We start from the raw sequence: 19,774 nt of genomic DNA, 5'->3' as shown, positions 1-19,774 counted from the left end.
CCTGCTCCAAGCCAGTGGCAGGTGATATGTCCTGGGGAGGCAAAGTGGGGCACAGCAGGTATTTATTATATCGGTGGGTCAGTCCTCAGGTTCGTTCCAGTACAGGGGCCTCATCAGGACATTCTTCCTTCCCAACCTGCCAGAGGTTGCATTACAGCTTCAAAAAGTGCCCCTTGAGGCCATTCAGGGCTCTGTAGGGGCCAGGTCAGGAGGGCTTCCCAGGGAGGTAAACACAGACCTGCTTTTGTCTTCTTGACACTTGGGAGCTGGCTCCAAGATCCTGGTAACAACTACCCAGGAGGAAAGAGGTGTCTAGGTACGTCTCCTAAAGCGCACAGCCTCTGGGCTCTAGGGCTAGAGACAGTTCCCCTCAAATCCCGCAGTGGGACTACCTAAAGGGTGAGGGCCCACGCACTCACAGCAGAGGAGGGAGTCACATTCTGGGAATGTCACCGTTTCTACCCTCATGTCACATACACAGAGGCATTTGTACTTACTCAGCCGCCAAATACCCACCCCATAGGTGTGTGTCATCCACGTAAAAGTCCATACTCCTACATCACAGTTTTGTGCCGCATTCACACGTGTGTGTGTGTGTGTGTGTGTGTGCGCGTGTGTGTGTGTGCATGTATGGCACTGCAGATTGAACCCAGGTTCTGGCAAATGCGCTTTTGGAAGCCTGTGAGGGGGAAAAAAAAAAGACCTCCTGCCAAGGATGCAAGGAGGAAATGAAAACAAAAAAAATGCCTTAAGGAAAGCTATACTTCCCTACACTTGGTTTAGGAACCCAGAGCTTAATCTTCAGGCTGTCCCACCTCCCACCCCAACATGCCTTGGCCTGAGCCCAGGGGGAGAGGGCAATATGAAGAGTAGCCAGGGTCTGAGCGAACAGTTCTCCACTTTGCTCTTTATCTCCCGCTGCGGATATGTCTCAGGGAGACCAGATGGCTGCAGGCTGCCCTGCTGAGGCCGAGCTAGAGACGTGCCAGAGAGAGCCGGGGCGACTACAGCCCCAGGTTCACAATGCAGGCAGCCCGGAGTGCCATGGAGGTTGGGAGCCAGGGACGTTTGAAGCCTGGGAGATTCTGGAACAGTGAAGGGACACAGGAAGGCATCCCCAGAAGACTCAACATGCCGAGACTCCAGACTGTTTATGACACCAGTGAAAGGGCCCCAATCAGAGTACACACACACACACACTCAGATAAACAGATTCACAAACCCACGTGGGAGCAGGAATGGCACTGGGCAATGGATGACAGCCCACGTTCTGAAGCACTGGCTAGCTCTAAGAGTCTACAGTACAGTCAAGGGTGGCCACACTCTACCAGCCCCTTCGAATCAAATCTCTGAACAACCTGGTCTGGAACCTGGATATCAGACCTGTGAATGTGCCCTCGTTCACTCCCTTCCCCCAACTGCACGGAGTGGCCTGTTTGGCCTCAGCTAAATTAATCAACCAAATCCAGCTGTGAGCCTGTTCTGCCCAATGCCCTGGGAAATGCTTCATTCCACAGGGCAACTGACCCAGAAGCAGCTGGGGCCCAACAAGGATCCCCTTGGCAATACCCTCCTTCAGAAGCCACAGGCACCCACCAGGAATCGGAGGCCTTAGAGAGGGGTCAGGTGGGCTCACTGTCTTTGGCAGTCCTCTGGATGGCAGGCAGGTCTGGGGACATAGGACCCACCTCCCTTCATCCCTCATGCACCCCACCCATAATTATAAATAAAACAACCAAGCACAGTTATCTAGACATTTTTTGGTTTTGTTCTGTTTTGTTAAAAAAAAAAAAAGAAAGAAAGAAAAAAGGAAAAGACATCATAGCCAACCAGCAGATCTCTAAGTCTCCTTCTATCTAGCCAAGCCAGAAAATGCCCAAGGGACTAGGGAGGTACAGGGCAGGAGGTACAGGGAAAGGAGACATGGAGGGCGAGGCAGAGCCATGGCAGTGAGCAGATGGAAGGCAGGGTCATCCTGGTGACTTCATAGCCATGACCACAACTAGGGTTGGGACAGGACCCTGGCCACGCAGCCTCCTCAGCTCCCAGCACAAGGGGCTTCTCCATCAAGCACACTCAGTTCAATCATGCATTCTCAGAGACGGCCACCACTCCCTGCCCTCCGTCCCACAGGCCTTCCTTGACTCCAGCTCTCCCCCACAATAGCAATTCAGTTGCCAGGCAACCAAACAGATGGCCCAATACCCACACCCAAAGGTGGGACTGTTTCCTCAAGTCCTCCCCCTACCCTCGCCCCCCAGGTGGCTTGGGGGGTAGGGAGACACTTGGGGATGAAGACGAGGGAGGCTGGCAAGCCTTAGCTTAGGAGTATGGCTGGGTCTCAAGAGCCTTGAGCCCTCTATTCACCCCACACCCTCCCAGCCTCTGACCAGATGAAGGGGAGAGACAGTGGTCAATGTTGACAACTTTCTTCCTCCCTGACTCCAGGAAAAAGGTTTCTCTTCTCCATAGACTTGCGATCACAGGCCCCAGAGAATATCGGAATGAAGCCTCCCAGGGTTGAAAACGAGAGATGGCACGTAGTATGTGGTCAATAAATGCTTTCAGCTGGATGAATGAATGAATGAATGAATGTATCCAGGATCATTTTGGAAACACACTGGGGCTTTCCATGGCCACTCTCAGACCTCTTGTGCTATCTAAGCCCAAAGAGGACACTCTAGGCTCTGGCTTACCCCAAGGGCACACTTGTGCCCACGAACACAGACACACACACACATACACACAAACACACCCCCCCCCAAGGGAAACTTCAGGTGGGGCCAGAGGCGGAGCCGAAACTTAGGCCTAGCTTCTACTCCAGGTCAACTCTGCAGCCCCAGAGCACAGGGGCACTAAGGGGCACAGAACCCCACCCCTCTGCTGGCTGGCAGGCCTCACTCTCGGAGGCTGTCGGCCAGTTGGTGGCAGTCCAGCTCCCCTTTGGGCTCCAGGCCCCCTGGAAGCTTCACCCCGGTCTTCCGGTCCACGCACCAGCACTTGCCGCGCTGCCCGTCCAGGGCTGGGTGACACTGCGGGGACAAAGACATCGGAGAGTCAGCTCCCAGGCGACAAGGAGCGCAGAGAGCACTCCCCATTTCCAGCCCAGCTCCCAGGTCAGACAGTTAGTTACTCCTTCAAGATGGCATCTGAGGGTGGAGGCTCACAGCCGCGGGGAGAAATCTGGCCAAGAAAGGGGGGTTCTGGAGAGCTTCCAGAGGCAGGGCCCCGAAACAAGCCACCTGGGTTAGGCACTATGGCTAAAATGTGAGCCAGGTGAAACTTAAAAGCGTTCAGGTAAGAAGTCACTGGTCTAAGTTTAGTGACACACGCCTGTCACCCCACGGCTAGAGGCAAGAAGATCATTGCAGGAAAAAGAATCAGGACAAAAACAGATCAGATTCAGAAAAACTGAAAGCAGGCTAAAATTCAGATCAGAATTACTGAGAAGGGGGCAAAAAATATATTTCAGAGTCAGCATTAAAGATGGAATGAAGAGCCGGGGGCGTGGTGGCGCTCGCCTTTAATCCCAGCAGTAGGTAGGCGGAGGTAGGAGGATCACTGTGAATTCGAGGCCACCCTAAGGCTACATAGTGAATTCCAGGTCAGCCTGAGACAGAGTGAGACCCTACCTCAAAAAAAAATGGAATGAAGATTGGCTCAAGGGTCAGAATTGGTCTAGGGAGGGGCTGGAGAGATGGCTTAGCGGTTAAGACATTTGCCTACAAGCCAAAGGACCCAGATTGAATTCCCCAGGAAGCCAGATGCACAGGATGGCGCATGCATCTGGAATTCGTTTGCAGTGACTGGATGCCCTGGGATAAGTTTCACAACTTTCACTGCAATAAACTGGGAGGGGGGGGTAAGACACACACAGCGTTTTATAACACAAAAAAAGGAACTGTGGTATAAATTCTGGGCTTCAGTTAATAACAACATCAGTATTGGTCCCGCAGATGCATCAAGCACACACGTCAGTGTAGGACGTGAATAACAGGACAGGGCAAGGGTGCAGTGCATGAGAACTCTGCACTTTCCACTCAACTTTTCTTTTTTTCCTTTTTCTTTTCTGAATCACATTTTATTTGAGAGAGCAGAGGGAAAGAGAGAATGGGCATATGAGGCTTCCTGTGGCTGCAAAATTAACTCCAGATGAGTGTGCCACTTTGGGCATCTGGCTTTACATGGATGCTAGGGACTCAAACTCAGGCCGTCAGCTCGATCTTTCTATAAACACAAAATTGCTCTTTAAAGAATGGCAATTTGGGCTGGGCATGGTGGCACATGCCCTTAATCCCAGCACTCAGAAAGCAGAGGTAGGAGGATTGTCATGAGTTTGACACCACCCTGAGATTACAGAGTGAATTCCAGATCAGCCTGGGCTAGAGTGAAACCCTATCTCAAACAAACAAACAAAAAAAAGACAATTTGGGCTGGAAAGATGGCTTAGCAGTTAAGGAACTTGCCTGCAACAAGCCTAAGGACCCATGTTCCACTCTCCAGGTCCTCCAGGTCCCATATATGCCAGACGCACAAGGTGACGCAAGCTCACAATGTGGCACATACGTCTGGAGTTCGACTGCAGTGGCTGGAGGCCCTGGCATGCCAATTCTCTCCCCCCCCATCTCAATTATAAAAAATAAATAAATAATAAAATTACAATTTGGGGGCTGGAGAGATGGCTTAGCAGTTAAGCGCTTGCCTATGAAGCCTAAGGACCCTAATTCGAGGCTCGATTACCCAGGACCCACATAAGCCAGATGCACACGGTGGCACACGCATCTGGAGTTTGTTTGCAGTGGCTGGATGCACTGGCATGCCAATTCTCTCTGTCTCTCTCTCTGCCTCTTTCTCTGTCTGTCCGTCACTCTCAAATAAGTAAATAAAAATAAACAAAAATAAATGACAATTTTATTCAGCACCGGAGGCAGAGAGGTAGGAGTACTGTGAATTCAAGGCCAGCATGGGGCTATGGTGAGTTCCAGGTCAGCCTGGGCTACAGTAAGAAGGGCGGGGGGGAGAAAGAAGAGAAAGAACCCTCAATAACTATGTAGCTGAGTGTGGCAGAGGAAAATGTTCTAAGAGTTCAGATAAGGATAGGACCTATATTGGGATTACAGGTTAGAGACAGGCCAGCCATTGGTTGTGAGGAAGTCCTCTCTGGTTCCCCACTCATTACACACAAGCTTCGCACCCTCTTCTTGCCTTGCTGGGATGTGCAGCCCATGCTGGAGATGTGTCCACAGCACGTGGAGATGGGGAGACGTGGGTCTATGCCCACAAAAGCCGGAAGAAGCTCAGGCCAGAGCTTCCTGGAGCTCTCTCAGCGCTCCAGCACCCTGCCCATATATGCTGCCCTTCTGATGGCTTTAGATGGATCTGCTGGGAGCTCACAGGGAGCCAGTGAATATAAGGCTGCGACCTTCACGTATTCTCTCCTGTCCCTCATTTCCTCTGTTTCCACCCGAAGTGACTGTCTTGGCCTGTCAGACCCAGCGCCACCCCCATCCTTGCTGAACCCCAGAGGATGCTGGGCTCAGCTGGGAAAGGGTGGGCTGTGGTCTCCATCCATGGCTTCTGTTGTCTCAGACATTCAATGACAAGGAGCACTACTTATGGGAAAGAACAGAGTGTGTGTGTGTGTGTGTTGGGAACAAGGCTTGGCAGTGAGGTCTATACCACAGACGGGGAATCCAGAAGAGACAGAAATAGCCCTGGAGAGGAGGCAGTCTCTGCTGTGAACTTGGTCTGTGACTTGGGCCAGTTGGGGCACTTTTACTTCTTTCTGGGTCTCAGTGTCTCATCTCCAAAAGGACTGAAATGGACAGAATGAGCTCAGGGTGGCCCAAGGAGTTGAGCTGGATGTGGGGAGTTTCCCCCTCTTTCAGGTCTCCCTCTGGGATGATCCCGTGTAGAGCCAGGTGTCCTCGGGACCCGAACGAGGTGAAAGGCGCACAGCAGGAGGGGAGACCCACCTGTTTGGGGTGGAAGTTGCCGTTGCGGTCACAGTTGGGAATGGGGATGATGAAGAGATCTTCGTGGGTGCGACTCTGCGAGGCGGCCAGCCGCTCCAGGGCCCGGTGCAGCTCACTCTGGCAGGAGCCCTGGGGCTGGGGACAGGAGCAAGTGCTCAGGAGAAGGAAGAAGCAGGGAGGCCCTGCTTGGGGGGGGGGGGGTCACGGCTAAATGGGAACTGAAAGCAGGGGACAGAGGTCAAGGCCTGGAGACCGGGGAGGGGCCTGAGAGAGGAAGGCTCGGTCTGGAGCTCAGGGGACACGAATGGAGATAGCAAAGGGACACTTGGGAGAGGACTTCAAGCCAAACAGCTTCTGAGAAGGAGGCTGCTGTGCCAGGGATTGCCAGGGATGGTATTTCCCTCCTGCAGTTTCAGCATTTGGGAGGCAGAGGCAGGAGGATACTTGTAAATCCAAGACCAGCCTGGTATACATAGGGAAATCCAGGCAAGCCAAGTCTACGGAGTGAGATCTTGTCTCAAAAATAGAATAGGGAGGATTGGCGAGATGGCATAGCGGTTAAGGCGTTTGCCTGCAAAGCAAAGGACCTCGGTTCAACTCTCCAGTCCCACGTCAGCCAGATGCACAAGGGGGCGCATGCATCTGGAGTGGCTAGAAGCCCTGCCATGCCCATTCTCTCTCTCTTTCCCTCTCTCTTTTTCTCTCTCTCTCATGAATAAAAATAAAATATTTAAAAAAAAATAGAACAGGGGGCTGGAGAGATGGCTTAGCAGTTAAACGCTGGTCTGTGAAGCCTAAGGACCCCAGTTCGAGGCTCGATTCCCCAGATCCCACGTTAGCCAGGTGCACAAGGGGGCGCACACATCTGGAGATCATCTGCAGTGGTTGGAGGCCCTGGCACGCCCCTCCTCTCTCTTTCTATCTGCATCTTTCTCTCTCTCTCTCTCTGTCACTCTCAAATAAATAAATAAAAATGAACAAAAAAATTTAAAAAAAAAATAGAATAGGGAGCCGGGTATGGTGGCACACATCTTTAATCCCAGCATTGGGAGGCAGAGGTAGGAGGACCACTGTGAGTTCAAGGCCAGCCTGAGACTACATAGTGAATTCCTGGTCAGCCTGGACTAGAGTAAGCCCCTACCTCAAAAAAAAAAAAAAAAAAAAAAAGAATAGGGGGCTGAAGAGATGGCTTAATGGTTCAGGCGCTTGCCTGAGAAGCCTAAGGACCCAGGTTTGATTCCCCAGAACCCACAGAAGCCAGAGGTACAAGATGGTGCATGCGTCTGGAGTTCGTTTGCAATGACTAGAGGCCCTGGTGCGCTCATTCTCTCTCTCCCCCCTCAATAAATAAGTAAAAATATTTTTTTAAAAAATAAAAAATACACAGGGCTAGAACTACAGTTCAGTGGATAAAGTGCTCGCCGTCCAAGTGTGAGGACCTGAGTTTGGATCTTCAATACCCACATAAGTGCCCCTCATTTGTAACTCTAGCACTCAGGAGGCAGAGACAGGGAATCCCTAGGGCAAGCTGAGTAGATAAACTAGTTGAATCGGTGAGCTCTGGGTTCAACTGAGAGACTCTGCCTCAGTCAAGGAAGTGAGGAAGACACCCAAAGTCAGCCTCTGGCCTCCACACATGCACACACATCCACACAATGCACAAACACCACACACACACACACACACACACACACACACACACACCTGACCCAAAAAGGGGTGGGGTCATAAAGAGAGACGTGAGGGCCAGGCGGTAGTGGCGCACGCCTTTAATCCCGGCACTTGGGAGGCAGAGGTAGGAGGATGGTCTAGAGTTCAAGGCCACCCGAAAGCACTTAGAGACTTCCAGGTCAGCCGGGCTAGAGCAAGACCTTACCTCAAAAAAAAGAAAGAGAGAGAGGCGTGAGGGACCTAGTAAAGAAACAGACTGTGGGAGTCTATGAACGCTTACACAGAAGGGATGGATAAAATCATGGCAATTAACTCATAGGAACAGGGACCTGTCCATCAGAACCAGCCATTATAAAGAACACTAGCCAGGCCCCTAAGCAGGGTCCATGGTCCCTTGCTGACCACCATTAACCCTTTTGTTCCTGAGATCTGGGATGGGGAAATACAAGAAGAGGGCCAAGAATGACCAGGGGGCTGAGAACTCTGCTTTTTCCCAGCCAGCAGGGAGCAGCTTCAGTAGGTGTGCCCACGCCTATGGTGCTGAACAGGACAGGGCCCCGAAGAGCTACAAGGGGGGCATCTTCCTCGCAGTAGGTGTCACACTGCTTGCTGGAAAAATGAGCCCAGACCCGGCGGGTGGCTGGGTGTCTAAGTACATGCGCATCTGTGACCCGAGAGTCCTCACCACAGGTCGGATGTCCTCCCGGGGTGCCCCCATGATCTTCATCTTGCCCCCACTGGAGCTCCGGTCTCTCATTTTGGCCAGGTGTTTCTGCAGGCACCTGTGGTCGTGGGCGCTGCAGGGGCTGAAGCTGTCGTTGGGATGGTCGCCCTCATCCTTGTCTGCTGGGCAAGAAGGGCAGGAGTCAGCGAAGAGAAGAACAGGGCTTTGCACTCACCCAGGCTCCCAGCGCTTCCTCCTCCGTGGGGATTCTCCAGCCTGGCATGGGAAAAGATCAGAGAGCCTGGGGGCAGGAAGAAAGGCAAGCAGCCCCTCCAACACTCGCCGACCGACGGCCTGGGAAGAACGCTCCTCTTGGAAGTCCTGGACTTGATCCTCACCCACCCAGTCCAGGCTTCGGATGAGTCAACAGCTGCAACTGCCACATGGCAGGAGGGTCCCTTGGGTCCTGCAGGGAGGTCTGAGGCAGGGTGTATGATGGAGGGGGGCTACTGGGTCTTATCCCTCCCCCCTCAGGTTCCTCCCGCCTTCCATCCCCTTCTGCATCTGCTCACTCTTCCCATTTCCTTCCCTGCTCTTTCCAGTGTCTGGCTGAGGCTGCCTGGGATCCCCGGGGCCAGAATCAGACTTTCCATGAGTAAAGAGGAGTCTGGCCCCGAAGGCTCTCCACTGCCTAAGTGGGAGTTAGCGTGTACATCTACATGGGAAGGTTTCCTGTGTCTGTGTCTGTGTGTGTGTGCGCGCGCGTGCGCACACTCGTGTGAGAGAGACAGAGAAAGAGAGACAAAGGGACAGACCCTGTGTAGCCCTAGAATCAAGAAAACAGCCAAACACATTTTCTCCAACACTCCACCTCTCAGTCTCCCGCCCCTAGACTTGAGGCCCCTGGTCAAAGTCCACAAAAGACACCCGAGCCAGGACACCTGCATCTGCAGACTAGAGTGGCTAGGCTGGACCCTCACCCTCTCCATGACACCTCCTGAGAGCTCTGTGAGAGCCGAAGAGAAACCCCGTTCCAAGAGAACGTGGACCGTGCTCCTCCTCCCTCCAGGAGCCAGGGCCAGAAGGCGAGGCTGAGCTGGAGAAGGCAGCTGGAAGCCGTCTCAGCACGTCAGAGCCACCTCTGAAATGCTCGGGCTTGGCAGCTCAATGCGGGTCCAAGTGCAGAGCCCCAGCCAGCATTCCAGATGTTGGCAGCTGGACAGAAGGTTACATCTGGTTTGCGTCAGGACTTTTTTTTTTCCTGAGGAGTTAGCAGGTTCCTCCACACATGGCAACAGTCCCAGAGCTGCCTCTAGGTCAAATGGTATTTTTCTGCCTAGCCAAAGCTGAGGGTTGGTTTTATTCTTCTAGTTTAGGGAGGGGGGGAGGAGGCAGGGAAGAAAGAGCACAAAGATAATGGGAAACCAGGAGGCACGGAGGAATCTAAACCATTAGAACGTCGCTGTCAAAATTACACACCAAGAAGAAAAAGACAAGTCACCAAGGATGGAAGATTTTGCTTTGAGTAGAGGACTGGCTTAGAATTAAAGGACAGGAGCTGGAGGGATGGCTTAATGGTTAAGGAGCTTGCCTGCAAAGCCAAAGGACCCAGGTTTGATTCCCCAGGACCCATGTAAGCCAGACGCACAAGGTGGCGCATGCATTTGGAGTTCATTTGCAGCAGCTGGAGGCCGTGGCATGCCCACTCTTTCTCGCTCCCCCCCCCCCCCCTGGCCTCTTTCTCTCTGTCAAATAAATAAATAAATATAAAAAAATTTTTAGGGCTGGAGAGACGGCTTAGAGGTTAAGCTCTTGCCTGTGAAGCCTAAGGACCCCGGTTCGAGGCTCAGTTCCCCAGGACCCACGTGAGCCAGATGCACGCGTCTGGAGTTCGTTTGCAGTGGCGGGAGGCCCTGGCGCTCCCATCCTCTCTCTCTCCCTCTATCTGTCTTTCTCTCTGTGTCTGTCGCTATCAAATAAATAAATTAAAAATGAACAAAAAATAATTAAAAAATATTTTTTAAAGAATTAAAGGACAGGAATAGATGGAGCAAACAGATACTGCCCATCTTTCCATGTATGCAACACCCCAACAAGAATAATCCAAATGGGACTCCCATTCCACATCAAGGGTCAGCCAAGGAAGCACTAAGCAACACACACGCATCCATCCATACGCCGCACAGTGCAGGGAGCAAAAGAATAAAAGAATGTTGGGCTGGAGTAACGGCTTAGTGATGACGACGTTTGCCTGAAAAGCCCAAGGACCCATGTTCAACTCTTCAGATTCCACGTAAGCCAGACGCACAAGGTTGCACATGTACACAGGGTGGTTCATGTGTCTGGAATTCAATTAAGGTGGCTGGAGGCCCCTGGTGTGCCAATTCTTTCTCTCTTGGTCTCACTCTCACTCTCTCACATTAAAAAAAAAAAAAAAAAAAAAGAGGGCTGGAGAAATGGCTTAGTGGTTAAGTCACGTGCCTGCAAAGCTAAAGGACCCAGGTTTGGATTTCCCCAGGACCCACGTAAGCCAGTTGCTCAAGGGGCACAAGCATCTGGAGTTCATTTGCAGTGGCTGGAGGCCCTGGAGTGCCCATTCTTTCTCTCTCTCCCCTGCCTATCTCTCTCTCAAATAAATAAAGTGAAATAAAATATTAAAAAAAAAAAGAATGTGCCAGAGAAACCCTGCGATGATGTGCCTTGTCCCTTAGCAGAGAAAGAGCCAGAATCCAGGAGCTTCCTTGGAGACCTTCACAGAGAATCTCTTCTGGCTACAGAGACTCAGTTGGCTCTCCGGGTCTCCCAACACACACAAAGCCACCAGCTGTAGATGGGTCAGGGTTTCAGAGGAATAGACTGGAGCTAAGGATCAGAAAGAAAGAGGGTCAGGTGTGGTGGAGTATGCCTTTAACAACCGAGCACTGGGGAGGCAGAGGTAAGAGAACTGCTGTGAGTTTGAGGACAGACTCAGGCTACAGAGTGAATTCCAGGTCAGCCTGAGCTACAGTGAAACCCTATCTTAAAAAAAAAAAAAAAAAAAAAAAAAAAAAGAAACAAAGGAAGGAAGGAAGGAAGGGGAAACAGAAGACTTCAAAGAATTACAACTAACTCTTGGAATTTCAGAGGCTGAGATATGAACCAAACTTTTCCGTCTGCCTGGGAGAGACGAGAGGGGACTCCTGTGTCACCGCTCAAGACTGTATCTAGGTGAGTCTTTCCAACCTGTAGATTTTCCGAGTTTGCTTTCTTTTCACAATCATGATGGAAAGCATGGCTCTGCATTCCCCTTGGTAAATGGAAAGAACATTCTTAGGCTCAAAGTTCAAGAAGTGAGGAAGTGTGTGTGGTGTGTGTTGGAGGGGCTAGGGACGAAACCCCAGGCCTTGTATATACTAGGCAAGAGTTCCATCACTCAAATACATCTTGCCCTAATGTTTCCTTCCCCTTTTTTCTCTCCTTTTCTTTTCTTTTTTTTTTCCGAGGTAGGGTCTCATTCTGGCTCAGACTGACCTAGAATTCACTATGTAGTCTCAGGTGGCCTCGAACTCACGATGATCCTCCTACCTCTGCCTCCCGAGTGCTGGGATTAAAGGCACGCGCCACCACACCCAGCTCTCTTTTGTTTTGAGACAGAGTCTCATTTAGCCCAGGCTGGCCTCAAACTCCTGATCTGCCTCTACCTCCCAAGTGCTGGATTACAGGCATGTGTACCATATCCAGCTCCCAGAGTTAATATTTATTAGATTTTTTTTTTCCTTTTAGGAGCTTTCTTAAAAAGTGAGGAGGGGGCCTCACAGCTAGAGAGATAGCTCAGCATTAAGGCACTTGCCTTCAGAGCCTGACAACCCAAGTTTGACCCCATGTAAGCCAGATGTACAAAGTGGCACATGCATCTGTAGTTCATTTACACTGGCTGGAGGTCCTGGCATGCCTGTTCCCTCCCTCCCTCTCTCTCTCTCTCCCTCTCTCTCTCTCTCTCTCTTTCTCTCTCTCTCTCTCTCTGTGTGTGTGTGTGTGTGTGTGTATCTCTGCTTGCAAAAAAAATAATAAAATGTATTTTGAAAAGTGGGGGGTTTGTCTCAGGAGATTAGAGAACTTCCAACTTGAGAAACCTAGGGCCTTGATGGGGTGGGGGACAGACACAAAAGTCCAAAAAACGGTGGACGTGAACTGAGGAGATGGCTCAGTCAGTAAAGCTAGCCTCACAAACACAAGGACCTGAGATTTCATCCCAAGCATCCATGTAAAAGTGCTGAGTATGGTGGCAGTGAAAGGTTAGAAACAGGAGCATCCCCGGATTTGCTGGCTGGCCAGCCATCACAGAGATGAAAGACAATGAGAAATTGTCTCAAAGGAGATGGACTGGGGGGGGGGGGTGGAGTCTTGAGAGATGGCTTAGTGGTTAAGGCACTTGCCTGCGAAGCCTAAGGACCCAGGTTGAATTCTCCAAATCCCACATTAGCCAGACGCACAAAGGTGAGGCAAGCGCAAGGTCGCACACGCCCACTAGGTGGTGCAAGCGTCTGGAGTGTGATTTCAGTGGCTGAGGCCCTGACATGCCAATTCTCTATCTCTCTTAAAAAAAAAAAAGGAGATGGATGGTGTTCTGAGGAATGGCACTCAAGGTTGACTTCTGGCCTCCATGAGCAGGTGCACACACACGCACACACACGTGTGCATACCACATGCAATTCACACACACACACACATGCAAAAAAAAAAAAAAAAAAGATGGCTCAGAGGCCTAACCACAGCGTTGTATTTCAGTACGGCATTTCTATGAGCAGGAGCTTACAACAGCAAACACTCAGGGAGCTATCCATGGATACTTGAGGAGTTCACCATCAAGAAGGAAAATTGGAGGGCTGGAGAGATGGCTTAGTGGCTAAGCGCTTGCCTGTGAAGCCTAAGGACCCCACTTTGAGGCTCGATTTCCCAGGACCCATGTTAGCCAGATGCACAAGGGGGCACACGCATCTGGAGTTCATTTGCAGTGGCTGGAGGCCCATTCTCTCTCTCTCTCTCCCTCTTTCTCTGTCAAATAAATAAATAAAAATATTTTTTTTTAAATGGACAAAGAAATGGGTATCTTGCCAAAACTTAGGGTTATATAGGGATAGGGTGAGCCCCAAACCAAATACCTTATGCTCTTGTTGGAATTTTTTTTAATTTTATTTATTTATTTGAGAGAGAGAGAGAGAGAGAGAGAAATAGGCATGCCAGGGCCTCCAGCCACTGCAAACGAACTCCAGATGCATGTGCCCCCTGTGCATCTGGCTTGCATGGGTCCTGGAGAGTCAAACCGGGATCCTTTGGCTTTACAGGCAAACGCCTTAACCGCTAAGCCATCCCTCCGGCCCCTCTTGTTGAAACCTAATGACCCCATGTCTCAGAGAGGGAGTGTGAGCACGGCTGAGCCAATGGCCCGCCAGGCCTCTCCAGCACTGATGTCCCATGACATTCTACTGATCCCTGCTTCATTTATACACTTACAGTAAAACTTGCCAGCGTGAGAAAGTAGCTTTTTCCTTCCTAACCTAGGGACATAGCTATGGAGTAAGTCCATATCCCACCCACAGACAGGCAGACAGGCTGGAACTCAAGAATCGCAAATGTATACAAACAATCATCCAGACACATGCCTATGCACGTGTGCACATCACATATAACAGGCAGTCTGACCCTGCCCTGGTCAGAGACACAGACCAAAAGGGGCACACGTCCAGTCTCTGTGACCATAGTCTGTTGACTTTCCAGTTAATCTGTAACTCTTCCTCATCCATTTTGCTTAACTGGCAGGATGAAGATTGACCCCAGGGTTCCCCCCTGCAGGAACTGGGCCTGAGGGGAGGGTTGTAGCGCTGGGCCCCTTGAAAACATTAACCTTCCAGTGCTGCTTGCCTTGTAATATTTTCAACACGAGCCCCAGTGCGTCCCTAGGGTGGGTCTCCTTAGATCAGGAGTCAGAGTTTGAGCGCTCCCCACGAAGCTGGAACACGGAGCTGCCAAAGTCCACCAGGTCTCCTCCAGCTCCTGTTGGGAGCGGGCGGCAGAGGAGGGCAAGGAGCTAGCTCCCGGAGAGCTGAGGCTGTACAGCTCGGGCACCGGCGGGGGCAAGTCCCCTGCTGCATCACTTCACAGCGCCATGCTTTCTCCTCAGCTCCAGCCCCAGGCTATGAGTTACGTGGGTCCTTCCACCCAGACTCAGAAGTTTCTGCTATGCTCTGGAATGCCACCCACCTGCCCACCAGACATGCATTTGTTTTCTTTCTTGCCCTGGACTCTGGGTGGAGAAGCCAAGACCACCCATGGCCAGGCAGCAGCCCTTTCCTTGTGGTGTGGCTCAAGGGATGTAGGTGCCTTCACTGTGGTACAACGCTTCTGGCCTAAGATGAGGCAAGAAGCCGGACCCTTCCCTGGTATAAAAAGGCACCGAAGCCAACCAACCCCTCTCCATTCCTATTAATGTCTCTGCGACCTTGCTTCCTTGTCCTACTGATTCCCAAAGTCCCAGGGTCAGCTTCTTCATCTCCATCCTCTTCGTCACTCCAGTTTCTTGGGTTCTTACTCCAGATACCCCAACACTGTGAGGCATGTCCTGTTACCATTCCCAGTTTACGGATGAAAAAAGTAAAGAAGCTGGACATGGTGGCACACACCTTTAATCCCAGCACTTGGGAAGCTGAGGTAGGAGGATCAAGGCCAGCCTTAGACTACATAGTGAATTCCAGGCCAACCTGGGTTAGAGGGAGATCCTACCTCAAAAGAACGAGAAAGAAAAAGAAAGAAAGAAAGAAAGAAAGAAAGAAAGAGAGAGAGAGAGAGAGAGAGAGAGAGAGAGAGAAAGAAAGAAAGAAGGAAAGAAAAAGAGAGGGAGGGAGGAAGGAAGGAAGGAAGGAAGGAAAGAAAACAAAAGGGACTGGAGAGATGGCTTAGCTGTTAAGGCACTTGCCTATAAAGCCAAAGGACCCAGGTTCAATTCCCCAAGATCCACGTACACCAGATACACAAGGTGGCATGTGTGTCTGGAGTTTGTTTGCAGTGGCTGGAAGCTCTGGCGCACCCATTCTCTCTATAAATCTGCTTCTCTTTCTCTCCCTCAAATAAATAAATAAACATTTAAAAGAGAGAGAGAGAGAGAGAGAGAAAATGCAGTCTATTATGGAGGGGAGCAAAGGAGACTTGACCCTGTTGGTTCTGTCTTCTAACAGAGATGTCTGACAGCTGAGGCACCAACAGTCTGTACTCTGCCAATACTTAAGAAAATGCTAGCTGGGCACGGCGGCACACAGTGAGAGGACTGTCGTGAGTTCAAGGCCACCCTGAGACTACGAACTGAATTCCAGGTCATCCTCTACAGTGAGACCCCACTTTGAAAAAAAAGAAAGAAAGAAAGAAAATGCTAAGCAGCCATGTTCCCTTCCCCCAAGGCCTAGAATTTCTGGGAAGACTCGGTTCCCATGACATGACTAGATTCCCAGTACTGAAGTAAGGAAGACAATATTTGCTGCGTTGACTAAAAATTAACCCAGCCTGCCTGTTCTCTAACCCTGTCCCGGAGGGACCCAGAGCCTGCTTTAGGAACTCCTCGTCCCAGGCCTGACCTCCCCACTAAACATTCTCCCAGATTTCAAGAGTCGAGGGTCAGTGCCAGCAAATGGAACTGTGGACTTCTGACACACACACGCCCACCCCTACCTCTGGTGGGCTCGAAGGTGGCTGATCCGGAACCTTGCTGTCAGAAAGGACAGGACAGCAGGCTGGCTGGAGCTGTAAGGGAGAGACCTGCCTCCAAGCAGACACGAGGCCAAAGGAGACTTATGCCAAATGACCGCCCTCTAACCACCACTGCTAAAGCTCTGCCCCCCCCCCCCCCCCCAGGAGCAGAAAAGAACTGATCGACCCTACTTAAAGTATTCCCAGGAGAGAGGTCCCCAGCCTGGAGACCTGAGGGACAGCAGCCCATTGACAGTCAGAGGTGTGGAGATAGGGACCAAGCCTTGCTGAGTTCCCCAGCTGGATGGGTGCTGTTCCCATGGTGCAATGTGGCCCAGGCCGTGGCACAGAAGTACTTCAATGACGACTAGGGGAGGAGAGGGCATGGGCATAGCTTGCTGAGCAGGTGTCCGGTTTCCTGACCATCTTCCTGGCTTCAGAGCCACATCCATGACATGAGTAGAGGACAAGGCCAGGAAGGGGGAGGGGTGCTCATGACCTGGGCTCTGTACACCAAATCCAATAAAGACTTAAAGCCACCAATTCCCCATCTCTACATTGCTCTTGAGCTGGAGTTTGCACAACATCCACAGAATGATCACCAACTGCTCATGACATGCCATCCCAATACCCCAGGGGTCGTATTTTCCTTTATAGAGCTGAGATGTTCCTACCGGACCAGAGAAAAAGGCCCTCATTCAAGTTGGTGAAAAAGATTATCAGCCATCCTTACCTGCTGCCAAATGCCCACTAGCTGGTAGAGAGCGAAGACTCAAAGTCAAAGGGGCCCCCATTGTTCCCAGGGAGCCCAGCTCTCACTCCTGGTCTCACTGCTTCAAGATCAGGGACTCACTCCCCCAGGACACCCACGCCCCCCCCCCCCATCAAGGTTGGGTGCCAGGCTGGCATATCTCCCAGAATGGTTTCTGCTGACCCAACTCTCCCTGCCCAGGAGCAGGAAGGGCAGAGAGGCCAGGGGCTTAGACCCCTGGGGTCCACCTCCTTCCTGTTTTCCCTGCATCCTGCTCTCCTCATGCTAACAAGCTGCAGAGGATTGAGGAAGTGGAGTGGTCTGGGACCCACGGCAGGAAGCTTGGGGCTTCCGGGCTGCAACAATGGAAGCTTCAAGCATCAGGAAAAGAGAGAGGCAGAGGCAGGCTGAGCGGGCCAAGTCGTCAGGAAATTCTATCAGAGGCAGAGACAGCGTGACAGAAACACAGGGAGACAGAACAACAGGAAGAGCCCGAGAAGAAAGTGAGAGAAACATGGCGACAGAAAAAGGGAAAAACGAGATAAGGTAGAGAAAGAAACTAATAACTCACAGAAGACACTAGGAGAAGAGAACTTTGAGACTGCGTGGTGAAACTGGAAAGTTCAGAGATGTGGCAGAAAAATAACAAAAGGACAAAAGAAAGAGACAAAGATTCTAAGGAGAAACAGCACACTGAGGGAAAAAAAAATAAAAAGTATAAATATGAAGTTATGGCAAGGGACCTTCTAAAAGTCAATCCAGCCGGGCGTGGTGGCGCACGCCTTTAATCCCAGCACTCGGGAGGCAGAGGTGGGAGGATCGCCATGAGTTCGAGGCCACCCTGAGATTATATAGTGAGTTCCAGGTCAGCCTGGACTAGAATGAGACCCTACCTTGAAAAACCAAAAAATTTTTTAAAAAAAAGTAAAAATAAAAGTCAATCCACACTCCCACCCATACACACATACAGCTCCCTCCCTCTGTCTTCTCTCTCTCTCTCTTCTCTCTCCTCTAGACCCATAGCCTGAGGCTCTGTATCTCTGGGCTGGAAGCCAGGCCTTTTCTCCAGCTACCTCAAATGACACTTCCCAGGAGGAAGGAGTAGGAAGACCCCATGCCCCAGACTGGCAGAGAGACACCTGTCTACTGGCATTCCAACCATAAGGGGAACTGGATCAGAGCTAATCAGAACAAGGCTAATGTCTTTCCCACTGAAGTCCCTCTGGCTTGTACACCCCATTCCAACGCAGCACGCTGTGAAAAGGCCAGGCCCTGGCTCCTCCAACTTCTGGGGTTTCTTCTGAGGCCGGGGACGAGAAGCAAGCCCCAAATCCAGAGCAGACATATACACATAACACACACACACACACACACACACACACAATTCCATTCCTGTTGCAATTTTCTGGCCTTAGACGGACGATTTAACTCAACTAGGTCGCTTAATTTGCCACACTTAGAGGTCAGCATCCAGGCATACCATTGAGACCCACTCTGTCCAAAGATGCCTGGGAGGTTTGAGATGGAGGTATGGTACAAGTTCCCCTTAACAATGGCAAACAGGCACTAGGGATTCAACGGCAGTTTCCTTGGCTGAGCCTGTGGGACCCTGCCGTGTACCTGCCTTTTCTCTTAATTCAGGGGAGGCGGAGGCTTTCAAGACCCTTCCAAGGCCAGCCAGCTGGTGCCCGAAGGAAATCACACTGGGGAAGGCACGGGAAGGGTATAAAGCTACCTTACCAGAGGGCTGCAGGCTTTCCTGGATGGCCTCGATCTCCGACAGCTCCATGCACACGCCTTGCCCGTGCATCAACGTGTGCAGGGGCTTCTCCACCCCACGGGGCGGGTAGCAGCGCATGCCCGAGCCGCAGCGAGGTGTGTACACCCCACAGGGCATCCCCAAGCCCAGGGCGCAAGTGGCGCAACAGCCGCAACCGGGTTCCCGCACCAGCTCCTCGCATCCCACGGGGGGGCGGCAGCGCGCCAGCTTCTCCTCGGAGCAGGGCGGGCAGTGGATGGCTTCGTCGCCCAGGCTCGGCCCGGGCCCTGCGGCCAGCAGCAGGGCCGCCACGAGGCAGAAGGACAGCATGACCGGGGAAGGGGAGGGCGAAGGTGGGGAGATGCGCGGGCGGGAGGCGCGGGTAGGTTTGCTGGGGACCCAGCGGCTGCCGCCTGGAGAACTTGACCCCGAGAGAGACAGAGAGAGACAGAGAGAGAGAGAGAGAGACAGAGAGAGAGTGAGAAAGAGAGAGGGAGACTGGGCGGCCCGGTCGGGCAGGAGCCGAGCCCGGGAAGTTAGCGCGCGCGCTGGAGCGGAGAGAGCCTGAGCGCCGAGGCGCTGCGCAGCATCCTCGGCCCGGCCCAGCAGGCGGCGGGGGGCAGGGGGCTGAGCGGCGGCCCGGGACCGGCTGCTCGGACTTTATACCCGGCCCCTGGCCACACCCCCAGCGGCCTTCCCAGAGGTGGGAGAGCTGGGGCGGGCGACGGCCCCGGGTTGGGGTGGGGGTGGAGATGGAGGGGGGGGAGAGAGAAGGCGAGACCGAGGCGGCCCGTAGGGGGAGGGGGCGCTGCCCGGGATGGCCCGCCACGGCGACGACATCCGAAAGTCCCCTTTGCTCGGGGAGAAGAAAGGAGCGCGATTTGGAAGCGGGTGGCAAGAGCTCCGGAGGGGACGAGGGGAAGCGAAGGGCATTTTTGCTGCTTGCTTGGCCTCAGCCCTCTGACCTGGGAGGATCCCTGTCCGAGAACGTCCACCCGGGCACCCCTCCTCCTCCCATGCCCCACCGAGAACCTGCTGGCTCAAGGTGCCACACAGTTCAGCCTGCCTGGCCTGAGTCCCTTCACCTCCCCCGGCGTCGGGTCTCAACCGCTGGAGACCACAGGGGTGAGGCAAGTCCTACGTACCGACGCCCAACTAGTGGCACAGGAAGGAGCCCAGGGGCTCCATCACACATAGTAGGCTGTTTGCCATTTGCTCCCTGCGGCCTCCGCGGCACA

The 19,774-nt window shown here is 52.3% G+C and overlaps 1 protein-coding gene across 1 annotated transcript; it reads right to left on the bottom strand.

Moving 5' to 3' along the window:
* Positions 1–45: 45 nt before the first annotated feature.
* Positions 46–19,162, bottom strand: Igfbp4 (insulin like growth factor binding protein 4). The gene is made up of 4 exons (XM_004655437.2): positions 18,518–19,162; positions 8,332–8,489; positions 5,976–6,110; positions 46–3,032 (listed from the first exon to the last, which is right to left on the bottom strand). Exons 1-4 carry the CDS (start codon positions 18,864–18,866, stop codon positions 2,898–2,900), a joined length of 777 nt encoding a protein of 258 aa, XP_004655494.1. The 5' UTR covers positions 18,867–19,162; the 3' UTR covers positions 46–2,897.
* Between the last annotated feature and the right edge of the window lie 612 nt (positions 19,163–19,774).

The sequence above is a fragment of the Jaculus jaculus genome, chromosome 9, assembly GCF_020740685.1.
Source record: "Jaculus jaculus isolate mJacJac1 chromosome 9, mJacJac1.mat.Y.cur, whole genome shotgun sequence".
NCBI classification, from domain to species: Eukaryota; Metazoa; Chordata; class Mammalia; order Rodentia; family Dipodidae; genus Jaculus; species Jaculus jaculus.
This window is presented reverse-complemented; position numbering and strand designations above follow the sequence as displayed.

What these genes read in the sequence shown, in the direction of transcription:
- Igfbp4 (XM_004655437.2), bottom strand. Translation starts at nt 18,866, where the DNA reads ATGCTGTCCTTCTGCCTCGTGGCGGCCCTGCTGCTGGCCGCAGGGCCC. An exon ending in GGAAAGCCTGCAGCCCTCTG is followed by an intron (nt 8,490 to 18,517) that starts GTAAGGTAGCTT and finishes CTTGCCCAGCAG; the next exon opens with ACAAGGATGAGGGCGACCAT. An exon ending in GCAACTTCCACCCCAAACAG is followed by an intron (nt 3,033 to 5,975) that starts GTGGGTCTCCCC and finishes TTGTCCCCGCAG; the next exon opens with TGTCACCCAGCCCTGGACGG.